The sequence below is a fragment of the Thamnophis elegans genome, chromosome Z (genome assembly GCF_009769535.1).
Source record: "Thamnophis elegans isolate rThaEle1 chromosome Z, rThaEle1.pri, whole genome shotgun sequence".
Classification (NCBI taxonomy): domain Eukaryota; kingdom Metazoa; phylum Chordata; class Lepidosauria; order Squamata; family Colubridae; genus Thamnophis; species Thamnophis elegans.
Genome location: NC_045558.1, coordinates 63,106,256 through 63,126,859, shown reverse-complemented (window position 1 = coordinate 63,126,859; position 20,604 = coordinate 63,106,256). Strand labels below are relative to the sequence as shown.

The 20,604-nt window shown below is 38.1% G+C and overlaps 1 protein-coding gene across 18 annotated transcripts in view; it reads left to right on the top strand.

Moving 5' to 3' along the window:
- LRRFIP2 (LRR binding FLII interacting protein 2) overlaps positions 1 to 20,604 on the top strand; it is a 173,614-nt gene that overhangs the window by 71,074 nt on the left and 81,936 nt on the right. For 6 of the 18 annotated variants that reach the window (XM_032234636.1, XM_032234643.1, XM_032234637.1 and 3 more), the window contains exons 4-5: positions 3,388 to 3,441; positions 3,546 to 3,590. The exons of 10 other annotated variants lie outside the window; for them this stretch is intronic. In XM_032234636.1, coding sequence (XP_032090527.1) covers positions 3,388 to 3,441; positions 3,546 to 3,590 — 99 coding nt within the window. The remainder of the gene's footprint in view (positions 1 to 3,387; positions 3,442 to 3,545; positions 3,591 to 20,604) is intronic. 2 more of the 18 variants (XM_032234640.1, XM_032234634.1) reach the window with 1 other exon arrangement.

The following is a 20,604-nucleotide window of genomic DNA, read 5'->3' as shown; positions in this document are numbered from 1 at the left end:
CGACCTGCGCTGGCTCCGCCTAATGGCTTCGAGGCTGAGCGGGCGGTCTTGAGGGTGGCTAACCTTTCCGAGACAGTAATCCAAACTATTCAGGCTTCCCGCCACCCAGCCACTAATATAATCTACAAATCTACATGGCAGACCTTTGTGGCTTGGTGCCTGCCTCAAGGGGAGGACTCTCTGAAAGCTTCGGTTTCCCAGCTATTGAAATTCTTGCAACAGGGGCTTGAAAAGGCATTCTCCCCGAACACCTTACAGCGGCAGGTGTTTGCTCTTTCCTCAATTCTCTCACTTCACTGGGACAAACCCCTCTCCTTGCACCCTCATGTCCGCAGGTTCCTTAAGGGGGCTTCTAATCTCTGTCCTCTTGTCATACACCGATTTCCCTCCTGGGATCTGACCAAAGTCTTTGACTTTTTCACTGACCCGCCCTTCGAACCTCTCAAGTTGGCCTCCTTGCATCACCTCACGCTTAAAACTTCCTTTCTGGTGGTCATAACATCTGCACGGAGGGTTTCAGAACTGGCGGCTCTTTCCATCCGGGTTGACTTGTGTGTGTTCCACCCAGACTCTGTGGTCCTTCGAATCGACTCCACCTTTGTCCCGAAACTGAATTTGGCATTTCATCGCTCTCTGGATATCACTCTTTCAAATTTCTGTCCTACTCCATCTCACCGTCTGGAGCGCAAATGGCACAAACTAGACGTCAGGTGTGCTCTTAAGATTTACATCACCAAGACAGCAGTCTTCAGACGCAGTGAAGCCCTATTCGTATCTTTCCACCCTACTAACAAAGGGCTGAAAGCTTCTCTATCTATGATTGGCTCATGGATCAGGTCTGCCATTGCACAGACTTACATCACGCATCATCTCACACCTCCATCTAACATTACGGCTCATTCCATGCGCAGCGCGGCTACATCAGCGGCGTGAGCGCGACAGGCCTTGGTGGAAGAGATCTGCAAGGCAGCTACCTGGTCTACTCCTAATTCATTTATATGACATTATAAGGTGGATTGGTATGGGTCGGCGGATGCGGCCTTTGGACGGCGAGTCCTTCAACAAGTTCTTCCTTCTTCCAGCTCCTATGCCAGTCTCACTCCCTCCCTGGGACATGCAAACTTTGGTACATCCCATCCATGACCGCTGTCTCCACCAACTTTGGAGAATGGGGCATTGGGTCTTACCTGTTATGCCCCTTCTCTGGGCAGGTGGAGACAGCAGTCATCCCCACCCTTTGGGGTCCTGGCCTACTTCATAAGGGAGATCTGGGAGCATCTTGTGAAGTCACAGGAGGGAAAGCGATTGTTCACAGCACAGCAGTCTACTTATCTCCTTCGTCAAGAAAAGCGGAAGCATGCTCCTCAGAGGCGATGACATCACTTTGGTAGACTCAGGTCTATTGGTTACTGACTGAGTTAACCCATGCATGACCGCTGTCTCCACCTGCCCAGAGAAGGGGCGTATCAGGTAAGAACCAACGCCCCATTTTCAGTCATCAGTATATATGTAAGTGTATTTTCTTATCATTTATATAGAGACAGCTGTATTCAGGGATAGGCAGATTGTAGCCTTCTGAGTCTACTGTGATTATGATAACGGAAAAATGAAAACTTCTTGGTATTCTAAGTGGGAAACACATATATAAGGTCTGAAATATTTCACAGTTACAAAAGCAGCAACTCTCCTTTAGGTCATCATAAAATCTACTTCTCCTATAGCCTATTTAGTAAAAGGTTGCTTATCCCTGACTTGACTCAAATCCAGCATATTTTAATTTGAAAAGTATACGTAAGTATCATACAGATGTTCTTTAATTATAATTCTAAGAGAACGAGCCTTTCTAAAAAATAAAAAAATTGCTATTCAGGGCATATATCAGAGAAATGCATTGCCAAAATTATTATTTATATTTAAATAAAATTATATATAGATAATGTTCCCCATAAATAACATCCTTCTGATGCATTAAAATTACAATTTAATAACAATTTAGGAAGATCTCTGTATGCTATATTCAAAATTCAAAAGAGAGATGGGAAGAAAGAGAGACTAGACACAGAGTGAGAGAGGGGAGGGAAAGAGAGACAATATACACACAGAGAGAGAAAGAGATGATAGAGGAGATCAGAGAGGGAGAAAGATGAGAGAGAGAGATGAGAGAGAGAGAAAAGAGAGAGAGAGAGACAGATATATATATATATATATATATATATATATATATATATATATATATATATATATATATATATATATATATATATATATATATATATATATATAAATAAAAGAAATAGAAAAATTGCTTTTTTTAAGGTTTAAGGTTGCAGACCCCTGGTCATTAAGTAAACCTTGTGGTAATTAAGCGAACACTGTGGTTGTTAAATAAAGTCCATTTTCCCCATAGGCATTTTTAACCGGAAACCAGAAGGAATTGTTGGAAACTGACAAAAAACATAGAAAACCTCAGTCACATGACTGTGTGGGATGTTGTAACTGGTCATAAATGTGTGTTTGTGTGTGCGTGCATGTGTGCATGGCTGTCAAAACTCCAAAAACAAGTCAAGTAGCTCTGGGAAGACTTGTTATGCAACCAGCCATTAAGCGAGGACCACTTATATTTGGTTTGCCTTAAGGGTTCAGAGCTGTATGGAATCTGGTTTCCATTGACCCTTTGGGGGATTGCAAAAGGTCCGGATGGGGGAATCCTTGAAGGGGAAAATAGGATCGTGACCACCCAGCTATGCCCACCCAGTCACATGGACACCTAGCCATGTCCGCAGAACCGGTAGTAAAAAAAAATTGAATCCCACACTGATTTAGATGTTTTAAAATGTCAAAATTCATGTTAGTTAATGAGCCATGTGCTATTATTCTGGAGATAGCTATCAAATTTTGTAATCCATATATGTTTTCATATGCCAGTTATTTATACCTATGTAATTAATATTTATTTTCATTTGTTCGTATAGGCCAGCTTAGTACAGATTATTTTGGTTAAATTAATGCTTTAATTAAAATAGTTTTTGATTAATCAAATAGAATTTTTGCAGATGCATTATTACTACAAGGGCTAATAAAATATAAAAAGCTTAAACTATTTTAAAAGAGAAATTGTTAATTATCTAACAGAAAAAAATGACGTGCTTAAATGAACAAATATGCCTTTTTATGTTTGACCAATATTTTTTTTAAAATAATGCATGTTTAATTTATAAATTTTTAAGTAATTACATTAAAATTAATATATTAAGTAGTTGTTATAATACATTCAAAAATAATTAGATAAAGTAATGTAAATTGAAGCTTGTAATGCACTTTGTATGAAAACTAGCTTCCATCATTTTAGTAATCTCTAAAATCTCTCATTTTAAAATATTTTCTTAGGAAAATTCTGAGAAGGCTAGCCATTCATGTCGGTCCAGCCGGCAGCCATACCTGGTTTGTATTAAAGCTAGATTTATTTTAAGCATAATTTCAGTCTTTATCTATTTTTTATTTTCCTTTTTATGAATGTTGCTTCATTATTTAATTTGTTTTATTAGGGAGCTGGTGATTTGGTATCCTCTCAAAATACTGGTAGTCACAGGGTTAGTATTTAAAATTTATTTCAGTAAAAATAATGTATTGGTTTTTTTTTTACTAATATAGTTTAGACTTTGAGTATGCTATGAGATTATTAATATATTTTGTATGCTAGTTATTATGCAACACAGAACTGAATAGAAGAATGTAATTTCTTAGAAAAATTGTTGAGAATTTTTTTAACAACTTGTGGATTGAAATACATAATGATGTTATTTCTTGGTTAAGCTAAATATCTTCTGAATTCAGGTTTTTGTCAGGATAGTAATTACCTTGCATGGTTTTAAAATCTGCATGGGTTATCTACCGTACTGAGCTGCAGTTTGAAGTAGAGTTGGAAGAAAATGCTAACTAAATATATAAGAATATATAAGGATATCAAAGAAATTAAGAGGAGAAGGAGATAAGTTAATGACATATTCTTATTTTTAATAATAAAAATATGAATTATTATAATTACACTGGGGCCATTGCACTGTAATTCACATTTTCCATTAAACATAATGTGATATGTTTGTTGTTGACTTAGAATATTGTGTGAACTGATCACTGTGGCTTGGCAACTATCGCTTACAATTTGATACGTTTGAACCAATTACATTAGCCAACAGTCATAGGTATTCATATCATGATTTGGCTTAACATGCAAATTAGAGCTCTGTTTAAGAAGAGGTACTTTGTAAAATATATTAACATGATTAAAATGTGTGTATGCCTATAAAATATACTTTTCTGGGGCTTTGTATACACAGAGACAGGACTCATAACCTGGAATACTTTTCATTACAACTGCAAAAGTCTTCACAAGGATATATCTATGCAGAAAGGATTCTTTATTCTAACATGCTTTGCATATCACCTCTTTTAAATTCTTTGCATAGCCAAACGTACTAATGAATTTGTAATCCTTTAATAAGAAAAGGAAAACACTCTGGTCAAAAGTGCTCGCAAGAAGGTTTTTTTTACTAGGGGCTTCCCTGGACACAATGGCGAAGAACATGACGGAGCTGGAAAGATAAGACCCGCGCCTTGCTTCTCCACCCCTCGCTAAAGGGACAGCGGAGAAAGGAAGCAGCCAGGCTGTTGTTACCATTGGGGCAGGGTGGGAGGTGTCAGGCTGCAAGGCCCGCATCTTACCTTTCCAACTCCATCGCGTTCCTCACCATTGTGTCCAGGGAAGCCCCTGGTAAAAAAAAACCTTCTCATGAGTTCAAACAAACTTCTTGAACTCACAAGAAGGTTTTTTTTACCAGGGGCTTCCCCTGGACACAATGGCGAGGAATGTGACAGAGCTGGAAAAGTAAGATGCATGTCTCGCGGCCCTCCCACTCTGCCCCAATGGTAACTGCTGCCTGGCCCTTCCCCGCCATCCCTTTAGTAAGAGATGGCAGACGGGGTGGGGGAAAACTGAAGTGTGTATCCTAACAGTACTGAGACTTGTTCAACTTACGAGGTTCCCCCGTACCACTAGGATGTGCGCCTTGCTTCTCCCCCCCCCCAACATCCACCCCTCACTAAAGAGATGGCGGGGAAGGTAATGGCTGCCTGGATGCTTACCTTCCCTTGCTGTCTCTTTAGTGAGGGGTGGAAGGTGGGGGGGGGAGAAGCGAGGCGCGCATCCTAGCAGTAGTGGAGACTGGCAAGTCTGCCACGTTCCTCATCCAGGGAAGCAACTTGTAAAAACACCTCTGTTGCTTCCCTGAATGAAACGGCGAGGAACACAATGGAGCTGCCAGTCTCCACTACCGCTAGAATGCGCGCCTCGCTTCTCCCCCCTATCTTCCACCCCTTGCTAAAGAGATGGCAGGGAAGGTAAGCAGCCAGGCAGCCGTTACCATTGGGGGTAGTGGCAAGTGTTCTTTTTGCGCGGAAGGGGACGTGAGGCCCCTTGCTGGCTGGTCACTTTTTGCGGTGGGCCCTTTTTGTGCTGTAGGTAATGGGGCGCGAGGCCCCTTGCTGGCCGGCTGCTTTTTGTGGTGGGTACTCTTTTTGCCTGCCCATCAGCTGTACCGGTAGGTATGGTAAGTGAGTGTGTTGTGTGTGGGGCATGTCCCCGCCCCTGCAGCCTCGGCTCCTCATCTCGGTTGCGCATGTGTTTAAGTAGTTTGGAGGGGGGGTTATTTTAAGAGGGGAGTTATTTTAGCACATGCCAGAGAAAAGCCTGATTGGGCTTATTATCAGGACATGTTTTATTTTCGGGGAAACGTGGTAGTTGTAGCTTTCAAAAACAAACACTGGAAACATTAAGATGTATAGAATTTGATTATCTGTATTCACATGTGGCCCTTAAACTCTCAGGTACATGCTTTTAAAACAAAAAACAAATCTATTAATCAATTAAATCATTTCATAATTTCCAGCTAAAGAGATAAGGAGCTGCACATGTCCTTTACGTTTACTCTACTCAGAAAATCAAGAGATTATTCTTAAATAGTTTCCTTTCATCCCACCTGGCATTTCGCTTCTCTGGGCAGTCAGCTGGTTCAAGTCCAGGCCACATTGTAAATTTTCGAAATTTGTACAATAGAGAATCCAACAGCAGCTCTTGCTGTTGTCTTAGCTTTCCCTCTGTCATCAGCTTCTGTCCATTACTGCAGCCACTCCTTCATCCGGGGATTTTATGTTAGCAGAACTTAAGTCTGAAAATAATCTTTCTCTGCTGATGTCAGCATTGATTTCATTCAGTAATCAGGAAAGAAACCACTCGACTCCATTTGAATTGAAATCAAGTGTACTTTTACTAATTATAAATGAACAGTTGCAAAGCAAAGCTGAGTCTGGTTAATTAGGTGCGAAAGTGGATAATATCAAGCACAATCCAATCCCCTCTCCTTGGCACCCCCGTTCATAGTCCAATTATAATGCACCCAACTGTCAGGTGGGAGATAACTTCAAAAATCCTCATCAGGATGGAATGCTAGACAGTTGGCTTTGGCGGGAAACTCCCTTCTTCCACATGCGCAGTAAGGTGATCAGAACAGCATCTAGAAACTTCCTCCAGCACATAATGATCCCCCCCCTTCCCGTTTCAATGACAGCCGAAGCAGCAGCAAAGCAGAGGATGACAGCTGATGAACTTTATTTTCAAGGAGCTAGGTATTTTTCTTTCACCACATAAACATTGAAGTAAACATTAATCTTATAATATTAATTTGTTTAAACTTCCAAAGAAAATATTAGTGTAGAAATGCATTATGTTGGTGAATAAAATGAGAATTAAAATGATGAGAATTGAAATCAGGAGCATAATGCTGCAGATTAATATAAAACTGCTAAAAGATTGCTTAGAACTACAAGGAATAAAATTTACCAAAACCATTTTGTTCTGTAATGATATCAATTTTTGAGGTTCATAATTTTTCATAACTTTGTTCTTAAGAGGCTTTCCTTGGATGTCAGTGGGTCCCACAGGAATAGACCAAGTAACTCCAGGAAAAGAGATCTATTGGTTTGTATTCCAGATCAGCATGATATGATTTGGTCATATAACACTTTGTTATGAACTACTAATAATCATAATTTAATAAAAATTTCATTGTGTGAACTGTGCGCATATGAGAGAGATTAAAAAACAATTTAAAATTATTGACTTTAAAACCAGTGCTTATTGCATGAGATACAGAGGTATTGATTAACTAACTAAGTCAGTAAAAAAGTGAGATGAAAATAGATATGGATTAAACTTTTGCTCATATACAATGTTGTCTTTGAAATATTAGTGTCCATAAAATATCTGTAAAGTTTAATTGTGTGCATATAATGTAAACTCTACATATGAAAAAAGTATTTTATCTCTTTATCTACTTTTACTATTTCTAATGACTTGTAGGTGATATCTCCTTCCTCAATCCTCCCTGCACTTGTGTGCATGTCCATGTGCAAACACGCACATACTGAGACATGCATCCCATACATTCTATTCTGCCCCTGCTACCCTTGTACAAATGCAAGCGCTCTGCATCCTCTTTTCCTGCCTTCCTGCAGCCACATACATGCATATGCCCTATGCCCTTATTCCCAGGCCTCCAAGCATGCACACATAGAAACACACAGAGACACACACATTCAGTCTATGCCCTCTTTTCCAGCCTTCCTGCACTCCATACACACATTCAACCATCAATACCTTCCTTCTGAACACATACACAGGCATGCACCATGGTTCCTCTTTTCCATGCTTCCCTGTAATCACATGCACACATCCTTCATACTCTTTTCTGACCTTCTTGGGTTGGCACACACAGGGATGCAACCCACACTCTCTTTCTGTCCTTCCCAGCACTCATACTTAGTACTCCCCTTCCAGGCCTTTCTGTGCTTGCATGAACTCCACACACTGCATTTCCTCACACCATCACCACTTGCCTGGTCTCTCACCTTCCTGTAGCATTCTTGCACTTTTTCCTTGGGAGTTCTTCTGTTCCTTGCTTATCTGTAATTTAAGTTACAATATCACATCACAATGAACAGAAAAATAAATTTCTAAATTACTTTGAAATATTAGGTTTAGGTTTCGTTTTATTTATATGCCGCCCTATTCCCAGCGGGACTCAGGGCGGCGCACAAACCCAAGGGGGGAAAGGGAAACACAAAAACTACAAATACAAGCATTTAAAAATAACCAACAGCCACACAAATCGAGAGGGGAAGGGAACTCATCAACCCCAGGCCTGCCGACACAGCCAGGTTTTAACGGCTTTTCGGAAGGCCTGGAGAGAGGTGAGGGTCCGAATCTCTGCGGGGAGTTCGTTCCAAAGGGCCGGAGCTGCCACAGAGAAGGCCCTCCCCCGGGTGGTAGCCAGATGGCATTGGCTGGTAGACGGAACCCGGAGGAGGTCAGCCCTGTGTGATCTAATGGGTCTTTGGGAGGTAATTGGCAGCAGGCCATATTTCAGAGTCATTCAGTCAGAATTGTTTCTTCAAAGTAGATCACCATTTTAGTTCATAAATCTGTATCAAAGGAATGATTAATCAAGCTTTGTCATATTGAGACAAAATTCAGATCTTCAGAGCCCTAGAAAATCACCCAACAGCTTTGTTCAGTTTTTAAAATCTTGATGTTAGCACTGCTTTCATCTGTGTTTGCTCTTCTATACAAATACATAAGTATGTAACTCTTAAACAATTTCTTCTGTTTTACAACACCTTGGCAAGACATTTGGTATTTCTGGAAGTAAAAGAATGATGCAAATTTTTTGTACATCAGAAATCACAAGTGTACTAGAAAACCTATCTTGATGAGATAGGTTTGACAGACTTCTAGCTAAACTTACACATATTTTCTTACTTCTGATATATCTTCCCTTCTTTGATGAGGATACAGTTTTTTGTTGTGAGAAATTATAAAGTTCTGACTAGAATAGTTGTATTTAGAAGAGCCGAGGTGGCGCAGTGGTTAAATGCAGCACTGCAGGCTACTTCAGCTGACTGCAGTTCAGCAGTTCGGCTGTTCAAATCTCACCGGCTCAGGGTTGACTCAGCCTTCCATCCTTCCGAGGTGGGTAAAATGAGGACCCGGATTGTTGGGGGCAATATGCTGACTCTGTAAACCGCTTAGAGAGGGCTGAAAGCCCTATGAAGCGGTATATAAGTCTAACTGCTATTGCTATTTCTGGATCAACTACCTTACATTGTACACCCAATATGAAATTGTGGATGTGTATTTTAATAGAATTCATTGCCAAATATAATGTGGGTTGGCAGGTTTTTCTGCATATCCATTCCTTCCTTCATTCATTCATTCATTCAATATTGCTACCAATTAATATTGTTGCCCATGGCAACTCAAGGCGGCTTACAGAATATAAAACCACATTTAAAATAATACAAACTAACAAAAAGAATCAAATAAATTAATATAATGTAATAGTATATTTTACACAGTATAACAAATATACAAAATTACAAATTACACCCCCCCCCCATCTCTCATCCCCTGCCCCGGCGACAGTAGATCCCACTCTGGATTCCACAGACCTGCTGGCAGAACCAGGTCTTCAGCACCTTCTGGAAGAGTATTAGAGTGTGGACCATTCTAATTTCTTGGGGGAATGATGTTCCAGAGAGAGAGGGAGCCACCACGGAGAAGGGCCGCCTTCTGGGTCTCACCAGGTGTATCTCCCTCGGGGATGGGACCCACAACATTCCCTGCTTCCCGCTCTGATGGGTCAGAGAATAGGATGGTTTGACCGGCAAGTGACCACCCCTCAGATAACCTGATCCTGTTTGTTAGAAGCGACTACCTTAAAATAGAAGGTTAACTGACTCTTGCTGAAAGTATTATTGGAATATGTGGAATGATTTATGCTACAAATCGCTCTGAGTTATATTTTAAACAAATGGTAGTATAAATTTGATAGTGGTAAATATCAGACAAGTGAGGGATGAGGGTAAAATACATGTGGAATGAACTAAGTTATTTAAATTCTATTAGAAGGGGAAGTCGGTTGGAATTATCTTAAGATAGAAATTGATTCCTGTGTAAAGTAATATCTGATCTACGCTGCTTAACTTTACTAAGAAGGGGAAATCTGGTTAGATTATTTTGAATTACTGTTTGAAAAAGGGGTAAAGAAAGATCACTTACGTTGTTTAAATTTTACTAGAAGGGAAAGTTTGATTACTTGTCTGTAAAGTTATATTTGAATATATGGCATGAACCACGTTGCTTAAATCTTATTGGAAGGGATCATGAGGTTTAGGAAGGGAACGGGAGAGCCTACAGAAGGTCGGGGTAAATAGCAAAGAAGTAAGAGATGAGAATAAAATATAGATAGAATGATTTATACTATTTAAGCATAGATAAAGATGGGGGGCTGAGATCAACACAAAGAGTGGTTTCTTTTTTTCTTTTTTCTCTTTTCTCTTTTCTTTTTTTCCTTTTTTTTTTCTTTCTCTGCTTTTCTTTTTTTTTTTTGATATATTACTTTTATTTTTTAATCCATATGTATACAAGATATTTTAGATAGAAGGTAGTGCCAGGTGTGGGCCCTGGGAAGTCGGGAGGATTAGGGATGGGGATTGTGGGGGGTGGGGTGGGGGGGTGTTAATATAGTTTTAATAAGAACAAGAATGTATTTATATACGGTGGTTTTTTTTTTAATTATTATTATTATTATTATTATTATTATTTTCCTTGGTTCACTTTACTTTTATCAGATCAAACAATACTCGAATAAAGGCATACACCAAGGAGGGAGGTAGAGGGAAGGAAGAGGGAGGAGTAAGGAAGGAGTAAGGGGAATGTAAGGAGTAAGGGGAATGTAAGGAGGGTGTCTGGGGAGTAAGGGGAGAAGGAAGGTTTGAGGGGAAAGGGAAGTAGGAGGGGAGTGTTAGAGGGAGAAAGGAAAGTTGGAGGGGGTAGATGGGGTGTATGGAGGATGCAAGGGTTAGGTGGGGTTGTGAATGATGAGTTGTGTTTCCTTTTTATTTGTTCGTTTTATTCCCTTTTTCTTTTTTTTTCTTTTCTTATAGTAAATACCCTGTATATAAATGATTGCAAATGGAATGTGAAAATTGAATAAAATATTTTATACGAGATAACCTGATCCCAAGCCATATGTTTTGTGCATATCTTCAAAGCCAATTGTACCAAGATTTTTCTATGTATCATGAGTTATTTTGATAAGCATCTATAACTTCTGCAAACTTGCAACGTTAAATGTTACTACTAAATGTTTGTTAGTATATTATTATTGTTTTTGTTGTTGTTGTTGTTGTTATTATTATTATTGTACAATTGTATCACAGCGGCCAGTTGTTTCGCCGGATTTGGCATTGGTTACTAGTCGGGCCCCACCCAGGGGCCTAGGACGTCGTAACATATTTTCGTAATATGCGTGCAGATCCAAGCAGTGCGGCTTTTTGCATTTGACTGATGGTGATTTTGTCAATTTTTAACTGTTTTAAATGTAATTCCAGTGCTTTTGGAATAGCACCCAGTGTGCCAATTACCACTGGAATTACCACTGCTGGTTTGTGCCATAGTCGTTGAATTTCGATTTTTAAGTCCTGGTATCTTGCGATTTTTTCATGTTCCTTCTCGGCGACCCTGCTATCACCTGGTATTGCGATGTCTATGATTGTGACCTTATTTTTCTCAACCAGTGTGATGTCTGGTGTATTATGCGCCAGTATTTTGTCGGTTTGTATACGGAAATCCCACAAGATCTTGACCATCTGATTTTCTGTGACTTTTTCAGGCTGATGTTCCCACCAGTTTGTTGCTGTTTTAATATTATAATTTTTGCACAAATTCCAATGGATCATTTGTGCTACTGAATTGTGCCGCAATTTATAATCAGTCTGCGCAATTTTTTTACAGCAGCTGAGAATGTGATCAACAGTTTCGTCAGCTTCTTTGCAAAGTCTGCATTTGGCATCATCAGAGGATTTTTCTATTTTGGCCTTAATGGCATTTGTGCGGATAGCTTGTTCTTGCGCAGCCAGGATTAGTGACTCTGTTTCTTTCTTTAATGTACCTGTTTTTAACCATAACCAAGTTTGTTCCCTGTCCACTTTATCTTTTATTTTTTCCAGAAATTGACCATGCAGTGCTTTGTTCTGCCAACTCTCCATTCTTGATTTTATCACATCTTTTCTGTATTCTTGTTTTGTCTGTTGGGCCTTCAGTAGATTTTTGTTCTTTACTTCGATTAATAGATGTTCTTGACTTTCTTTTAAATAATCAGCCAGTGCATGTTTTTCTTCTTCAACTGTTTGCTTCACTTGTAATAATCCTCTGCCACCTGATTTTCGGGGCAGATATAGTCTATCAGTATCACCACGTGGATGTAAACTGTAGTGCATTGTCATTAGTTTCCTGGTTTTTCGGTCCAAAAGGTCCAAATCAGTTTGTGTCCAGTTAACTATGCCAGCTGTGTATCTTATAACTGGTATTGCCCAGGTATTTATGGCCTTGATTGTATTTCCACCATTCAATTTAGATTTCAAAATTTTCCTAACTCTGTTGGTGTACTCTCGTCTGACAATAGTTTTTACTTCTCTATGCTTGATGTTATCCAACTGCAGAATGCCTAAGTATTTGTAGGCTTCATTTTCTTTGCATTTAATTAGTTGGCCATTGGGCATTTCAATTCCCTCAGATGCAGTGATTTTTTTTTTTTAAACAGAACTTTTTTATTTTTCTTAAAAAAAAACACAAATATGTCATTTGTCAATCATTAAAACATTGAAGTACAATTTTTTTTTTGTTGTGTGTACCCCTCCCTCCCTCCACCCCCCCACCCCCCCTCCTCCTCCCCCCCCCGACTTCCCAGAACCCGTACCCGGTATGGATTTTTAACTAACACAGTCTAAAATCTATTGAGAAAAAGGAAATAAAGAAATTAATGACATTCTAGATTGACCTTAGCTTCTTCTTACTGAACTAACTTTTAACAGTTTAAATCATTTCTGATCTTAAGCATAGGCTAACTGGAATTTCTTAGTCCCGTATTTATTTTGTATATAGTCAATCCATTTTTTCCAGTCTCGTTTATATCTCTCATTTGAATGATCTTTGAGATATGCCGATATTTTAGCCATTTCAGCTAAGTTTGTTACTTTCAATGTCCATTCTTGGATTGTAGGCAAGTCTTCCTTCTTCCAATATTGCGCCACCAACAGTCTTGCTGCAGTTATCAGATGCAAAGTCAAATTGGTCTCTACCACTGTAAAGTCAGTACATATACCTAGTAAAAATAACTGAGGACTAAACTTTATCCTTCTTTTAAAAACATTTTGCATGACCCACCATATTTTTATCCAAAATGCCTTAACCTTTTGGCAAGTCCACCATATATGATAATATGTAGCATCGAGAGAACCACACCTCCAACATTTAGGCTGTACATTTGGATACATAGAAGCCAACTTTTTAGGATCTAAATGCCATCTATAGAACATCTTGTAAAAATTTTCTCTCAGATTTTGAGCTTGTGTAAATTTCACATTTCTTACCCAGATTCTTTCCCATGTATCCAACATTATTGGTTCCTCAATATTTTGAGCCCATTTTATCATACAATCTTTAACTAATTCTGTTTCTGAATCCATCTGTATTAATACATTATATATCCTCTTTATATGCATTAAGCTTTGATCTCTTATTTGTTTAAACAGATTATCCTCAACTTGAATAAAACCAATTTTTTGATCTATTTTCCACCTAGCCTGTAATTGCCCATACTGGAACCATGTTTGAACTACCTTCTCCTCTTTTAATACCTCTAAAGATTTTAATTGTAATACCCCCCTTTCCGAGGTAAGAAGCTGTCTGTAAGTAATTCTGTCCTGTTTTTGTGCTGTATTCATATTTTCAATTGCGTGTCTAGGAATTGCCCACATGGGTATCTTGTCATTTAATTTATATTGGTATTTCTTCCAGACCCGCAATAAAGCATTTCTTAAAATATGACTTTTAAAGTTCTTATCCAATTTTTTGTTGAATAACAGGTAAGCATGCCAACCAAATAGCAGATCGTGTCCCTCAATGTTCAATATTCTATCATTGGTTAAGTGAATCCAATCACTAATTACAGATAATGCCACTGCATCATAATATAGTTTTAAATTAGGTAGTTTCAATCCTCCTCTCTCACGTGCATCTTGCATTATTTTCATCTTTACCCTCGGCTTCTTTCCTGCCCACACAAATTTGTTAATACCCTTCTGCCATTCTAAAAGGTTCGCATCTTTTTTTTAGTATAGGTAACATTTGGAAGAGAAATAAAAATTTTGGTAGAATGTTCATTTTCACTGCCGCTATCCTACCCAGCAAAGATAGGTGCAATTTCTCCCATTTTTTCATCTCTGTCTGTATGCTATGCCAAAGTGGTTCATAATTATGCTTATATAATTTCCCATTTGAAGTTAAAATGTTAACTCCAAGATATTTGACTTTTTTAACTACCTCACATCCTAGCATCACTCCTAATTCTTCCTTTTGTTTAATATTCATATTTATAGCTAATATTTTGGTTTTTCCTAAGTTTATTTTAAAGCCCGACACTTGACCATATTGATTAATCATATTCATTAAAACCATACTGGATTCCTGCGGTTGTTCCAATATTATAACCAAATCATCCGCAAAAGCGCGGACTCTATATTCTTGCTGCCTAATCTTGATCCCTTTTAAACCATCCAAGCCCCGTATTTTATTCAACAATACTTCCAAAGTTATAATAAACAATAATGGGGACAAAGGACAGCCCTGTCTTGTACCTTTTCCAATTTGAAAAGAGTCTGTTAGACTTCCATTGACTATGATTTGTGCTGTTTGCTGTTGGTATATTGCTTTAATTGACTGTAAAAAATTATCTCCTATCTGCATTTTTTGCAATATCATCAACAGAAATTGCCAGTTAACTCGATCAAAGGCCTTCTCAGCATCCAAAAATATAAACGCAGCAGGGATCTGGTTGTTCTTTCCCAAATATTCTAATGCATTAATAATTAATCTAACATTACTTTTCATCTGTCTCCCTTGTATAAAACCTGTTTGGTCCGTATGTATCAATTGTTGAGTGACCAACATTAACCTATTTGCTAATATTTTAGTAAAAATTTTATAATCTACATTCAGTAATGAAATAGGTCTATAATTTTTGGGTTGAGTAGTATCCTGATCTTCTTTGGGTATCAAAGATATAAACGCTGTCTTCCAAGATGGAGGGACTTTACCTTCCGTTTGAATCATATTAAATAATTCTCTAAGAGGTTCTACCATTTCTAACTGTAAGTTTTTATAGTAAACCGCTGTCAAGCCATCTGTACCTGGTGCTTTCCCTGACTTTAATTGCTTAATTACCTGCAGGATTTCCCCCGAGGTTATTGGTTGGTTCAATTTTTGCCTGTGTTCTTCTCTAACTGAAGGTATTTTCTCTTTGTCTAAATATTTATCTATGTCTAAACCATTAATTTTATCCCCTTTATACAGTTCTGTAAAAAATTCCCAGAAAGCCTTTTGAATCTCTTCCTGTTGAAACACCTCCTTCCCTCTGTAAATCAGTTTAGATATATTTCGAGTTTTCCTTTTTTTCCTAATCTGATAAGCTAACCATCTGCCAGGTTTGTTTGCATTACAAAAAGTATTGTGTTTTGCATATAATAGATTAGTAGCCACCTGGTCAGAGATCAACATGTCAAATTGAGATTTTAATATGTTAATAGCTTCCTTAACCTTTGTATCATCTGGGTTCATTGTTAACTCCAGCTCTTTTCTCTTAATTTCCTCTTCCAGTTCTGTTCGTTTTAACCCTTGCTTATTTCTATGTGTTTTATTTATATTCATCAAAACTCCTCTCATATACGCTTTGCTTGCGTCCCATACAAATTCCATAGATGTACCCTTATTCATATTCAAAACAAAATATTCAGATAGTAATTTTTTACAATCATTAATATACTTTTCATATCTAAATAAGTTTTCATTCAATCTCCAAGACCTTCTTGCCTGCACTACCCTTCCCAACTCCATCCAAACTGGGTTGTGGTCCGAAAGGACCCTAGCTGCAATCTTTGTTTTCTTGACCCTAGAAAGCAAATCATTAGTGGTTAGGATAAAATCAATCCTTGAAAGGGATTGATGCCTGTCCGAGAAGAAAGTGAAGTCATATTCCTCTGCATTTCTTTCTCGCCAAATGTCTCTCAATTCAAAATCATCCATAATGTCAAAGAAAGATTTGGGTAACTTTGCTCGCATCTTGGTATTTAGGCGGGAAATCTTCTTATCTCTCTTAGTATCTATCACTCCATTCCAGTCACCCAATAGTATACAGGAACTATAGTCCCACTGTACTAATTTAGCATGAAGATTTCTATAGAATCTATCTTGCTGTTGATTGGGAGCATAAATTCCCAAAAGTAATGTCTTTTTCCCTTCTAAGATTAAGTCTAAAGCAATATATCTTCCGAAGGGATCTGCTTCTATTAATTCAGCTTTCATATCTTTTCTTAAGTATACAACTATACCATTCTTCTTTTCCATAGCAGAAGCTGCAAAATGTTGACCAAGTTTTGAGTTGATCAAATATTTTTGATCAGTTGACTTGATATGAGTTTCTTGCAAACAAATTACATCGTTCTTAAACTGTTTGAGATAATGAAATATTTTCTTCCTCTTCTGTGGAGAGTTCAGTCCGTTGACATTCCATGTTAAAATCTTAGTTGTCATCTTTGGTTGGTTGAAGCATTTTTAGAGCTTCCTGCACAGCCTGTTTAACCTTAGGTCTAGCTCCTCCCATTGCTTCCAGATTTGTTGTTGTAGATCCTTGATCGATGGCCGATGATTGTTGATGCTGTTGCTTTTTAGCTTGTTTCTCCATACGTCTAGTAGTCATGCGGCTAGGTCTTGGTTCCATAGCACCTTGCACTTCTAGAGAAGAGAGATGCTCCATCTTGTCTGGTGGTTGTGTAGTTTGCTGTCTATCCTGTCCTTCTTGTGGTCTTTCTCTAGGTCCAGATGGTGCAGGGTGTCCGGCCTTCAATATATTATAATAAAAATCTTGGGCTTTCCATACAGAGTTGAGGCGGTATCTTTGCTTATCAAATGTAAATATGATGCCAAATGGTGCATCCCATCTATACTGTATCTGACGATTTCTGAGTTCTTCGACCAAAAAAGTGTAGTCCCTCCTGGCTCTTAACATTTGAGGTGGTATCTCTTTCAAAACAGCCAGGTCTTGACCGCCAATTTGAAGCTTAGTATTATAAGATGCTTGCAGTACCATATTTCTAAACTCTCTTGTAGTAAAATATATAACGATGTCTCGAGGAAGCTGCTTCTGCTTTGCCAGCCAGGAGTTAACGCGGTAAGCTTTGTCAATTCGCCAGTCTTGATTGGTCCCTGGTCTTCCCATCAGGCGGTCAAAGGCTTCCGATAGGATCTGTTTCAGGTTCTCCTGTTTCTCCTCACGCAGCCCCCTTACTCTTAATGCGAACTCCATTTGTCGGTACTGTATCATAATAATTTCTTTTTCAGCTTTTTCCACTTTTTGTTCCACCACCTCTGTTTTCAATGTCAAGTTAGCATTGGCATCATTAAGAACCTCTAGAGTATCTTCCACTCCAGAAATATGTTCTGTTAATACAGTTACAAGACTCAGCACGTCATCTCTAATTTTATCAATCTTAGCATCAAATTTCTCATACAGCTCCTGTTTAAGTCCATTTATTTCACTTTTAATTTCTTCTTTCATTTCTTTCATTTCCTCTTTTCTCTCCTGCTTTACCACCTCTCTATTATCTCTAAACTTATCTTCCATTTTAATTGTCTGTGCATTGAGAGCCTCGCTTAGATTACTCAGGAAAAATTCTTTCGTTAACACATCCCCAGCAGGGGGTGTAGGAAGCGGAGGCTGCAGCTTTGTGCCAGGCACTGAGGATGTGCCCCTGGAAGTAGAGGGTGACGACTTCAAGTTAATATTTGGTTTTGAAGCCATTTCAAAATTTATCTGCCTGCAGTTAATAAAACTCTATTGCCTGAGTTTGCAGCTTTAAGTAAAGAGGCTTTTATTTTGAAGTTTAAGGCTTGGCAAAACTTTCAGTGAGTAAACATTGTAACAAGACCATTCAACAGATTCATCACCATTTAACTTCCAAATAAGCAAGGTTAATGAAGGAGTAAAATTCTTCTATTGTGAAACCAAAACAAATGATAAGCAATCTCTTTTGTTTTGAATTTTTGTGAGAGTTAGCAAAAAGTGTTCGTTATTACCGGAGAGGCCAGCCTGCTCGGCGCCATTTTAGAAGCCTCTGAGTAAATAATTTTTCGGAGGAGAAAAAGAAAAGAAGCTAAAATGTTGATAAGCAATTATTGTCCACAGTAAACGGATCCAGCTCGTGATAAGAATAAATCAAACAAAGCTTAGAGCAGAGTGGGAGAGACCTACTTTGTCCTGCACAAGGCAGTTTGAAGTTCCCAGCACGGACAGCCGTTCTGCCTTGGGCTAGCCCCCCTTTCCTGCAAGCACAAAGGCTGCAAAAATCGAAGAGCATTTGCCAGCAAAACAGTTTCTTCTTTCCTTCTTGCCTGAAGGATAAGAAAACCTGATAAGACGTCAGATGGAAGATCCTCTAAACAGGTACGTAGCCAGGAATTCGGAGGCAGCTGATTTTTTGCTGCCCCCACCAGTAGGCTCCTCCCAGGAAGCCCCTCCAGATGCAGTGATTTTGCCCCTTTTTATGGATACAGTGGCGCATTTTTCCATGCCAAACTGCATTGAAATATCGGTGCTGAATACTCGGACTGTATTTGTCAATGATTGGATTTCTATTTCTGACTTTCCATAGAGTTTCAAATCATCCATATATAGTAAATGCGAAATTTTTTCAGCTTTTTTGGCTGTTTGGTAGCCTAATTTCATTTTTTTTAAGATTACTGAGAGTGGGATCATTGCGATGATGAAGAGAAGAGGTGAAAGTGAATCACCCTGGAAAATTCCTCGCTTGATATTAACCATTCCGTAGCTCTCATTCCCTACTGCCAACTCAGTTCTCCATTGTTTCATTGCCTTTTCAGTAAAGGATGTAATATTTTTGCTAATGCCAGTTGTTTCTAAGCATTTTATGATCCAACTATGTGGCAGTGAGTCAAATGCCTTTTTGTAATCAATCCAGACCATATTCAAGTTCGTTTTTCTGTTCTTACAATTTTCTAATATCATTTTATCAATTAGAAGCTGATCTTTTGTGCCCCTGCTCCTTCTTTTGTTGCCTTTTTGCTCTACTGGCAAGATGTTGTTTGTTTCCAAATAATCCATCATGTTATCTGCAATAATGCCTGTGAGTAATTTGAAGGTTGTTGGCAAGCATGTTATTGGTCTATAGTTTTCTGGTGTTGTTCCTTTAGTTGGATCTTTCTGAATCAAGTATGTTTTTCCAGTTGTCAACCATTCATCAATTTGGCCCTTTTGTAAAATTTCATTCAGTTGCCTGGCCAATATTGCATGTAAACTGGTCAGATATTTGAGCCAGAAACCATGTAATTGGTCACTTCCAGGTGATGTCCAATTCTTTACCTTTTTAACTCGATTTTTGACCATCTCAGTTGTTATTTCTAATACTTGCATTTGTTTGTTGCCAATGCTTTTCTCAAAGTCATGTATCCACTTTGCTTCCTTGTTGTAGTCCTTTGCATTTTCCCACAATTCTTTCCAGAATTCAACTGTGGCCTGTTTTTCTGGTTTTTCACTTTTGGTGTCACCATTTACATTAAGACTTTGATAAAAACGCCGTTGATCTGATCGAAATTGCTGATTTTGTTTATATTGGATGATTATTATGTGTTGCCCAAAGGAAAAAATACAATGATTCATTAAGTTAATTAATTTGATTTGATCTTAATTAATTTTGCTTATTCTTTTTTTTTCAGATGGCCATGTTATAATTTAAAATTCTTTATATGGCTAACATTTATGTTGATAATTATTTATGTGGATGATAATTACAAAATTATTGTAACTTTTATAATTTTTACAGAGCCATATTTACAATGATTCTTATGGTGGGAAGAAGTCTTCTAGCTCTCGTAAAGATCTGTTGGTTAGTGTTCTTAATTGGGATTTGTTACAACACCTCTTAATATTTTTTACATAATGTATTCTATGTGTGCTTTATTATTTTTAACTTACCTCAGTAAAGGATACAATTAACTTAAAACCCGGGAATAATCTGTAAGTCATTATATAAGTTAGAGCTGTGTGGTGATTTTGGAACCAAAGAGGAAGAGTTGAGTCAATGCAAATAGGTCACCTATAGTGACTATATAGAACTTATAGAAGTTATTAATATGTATGATGCTAATGAGATGCTGAATCCTGACCTAAAGGTTTTTGGAAGCCAGGCAGTTCCTATAAAACCAGTGTAAACTTAGTGTTTTTCTCTTTCTCTAAAACCCATATTTGGTTGTAGCTACAACTTTAATTGAATTGAAAGATAAATGAATTGTACTAGATAGATGGGAAGTTCCAGGATGTAAATGATTGGTCATAACTATTTAACCAAGTGTGTGAAGCA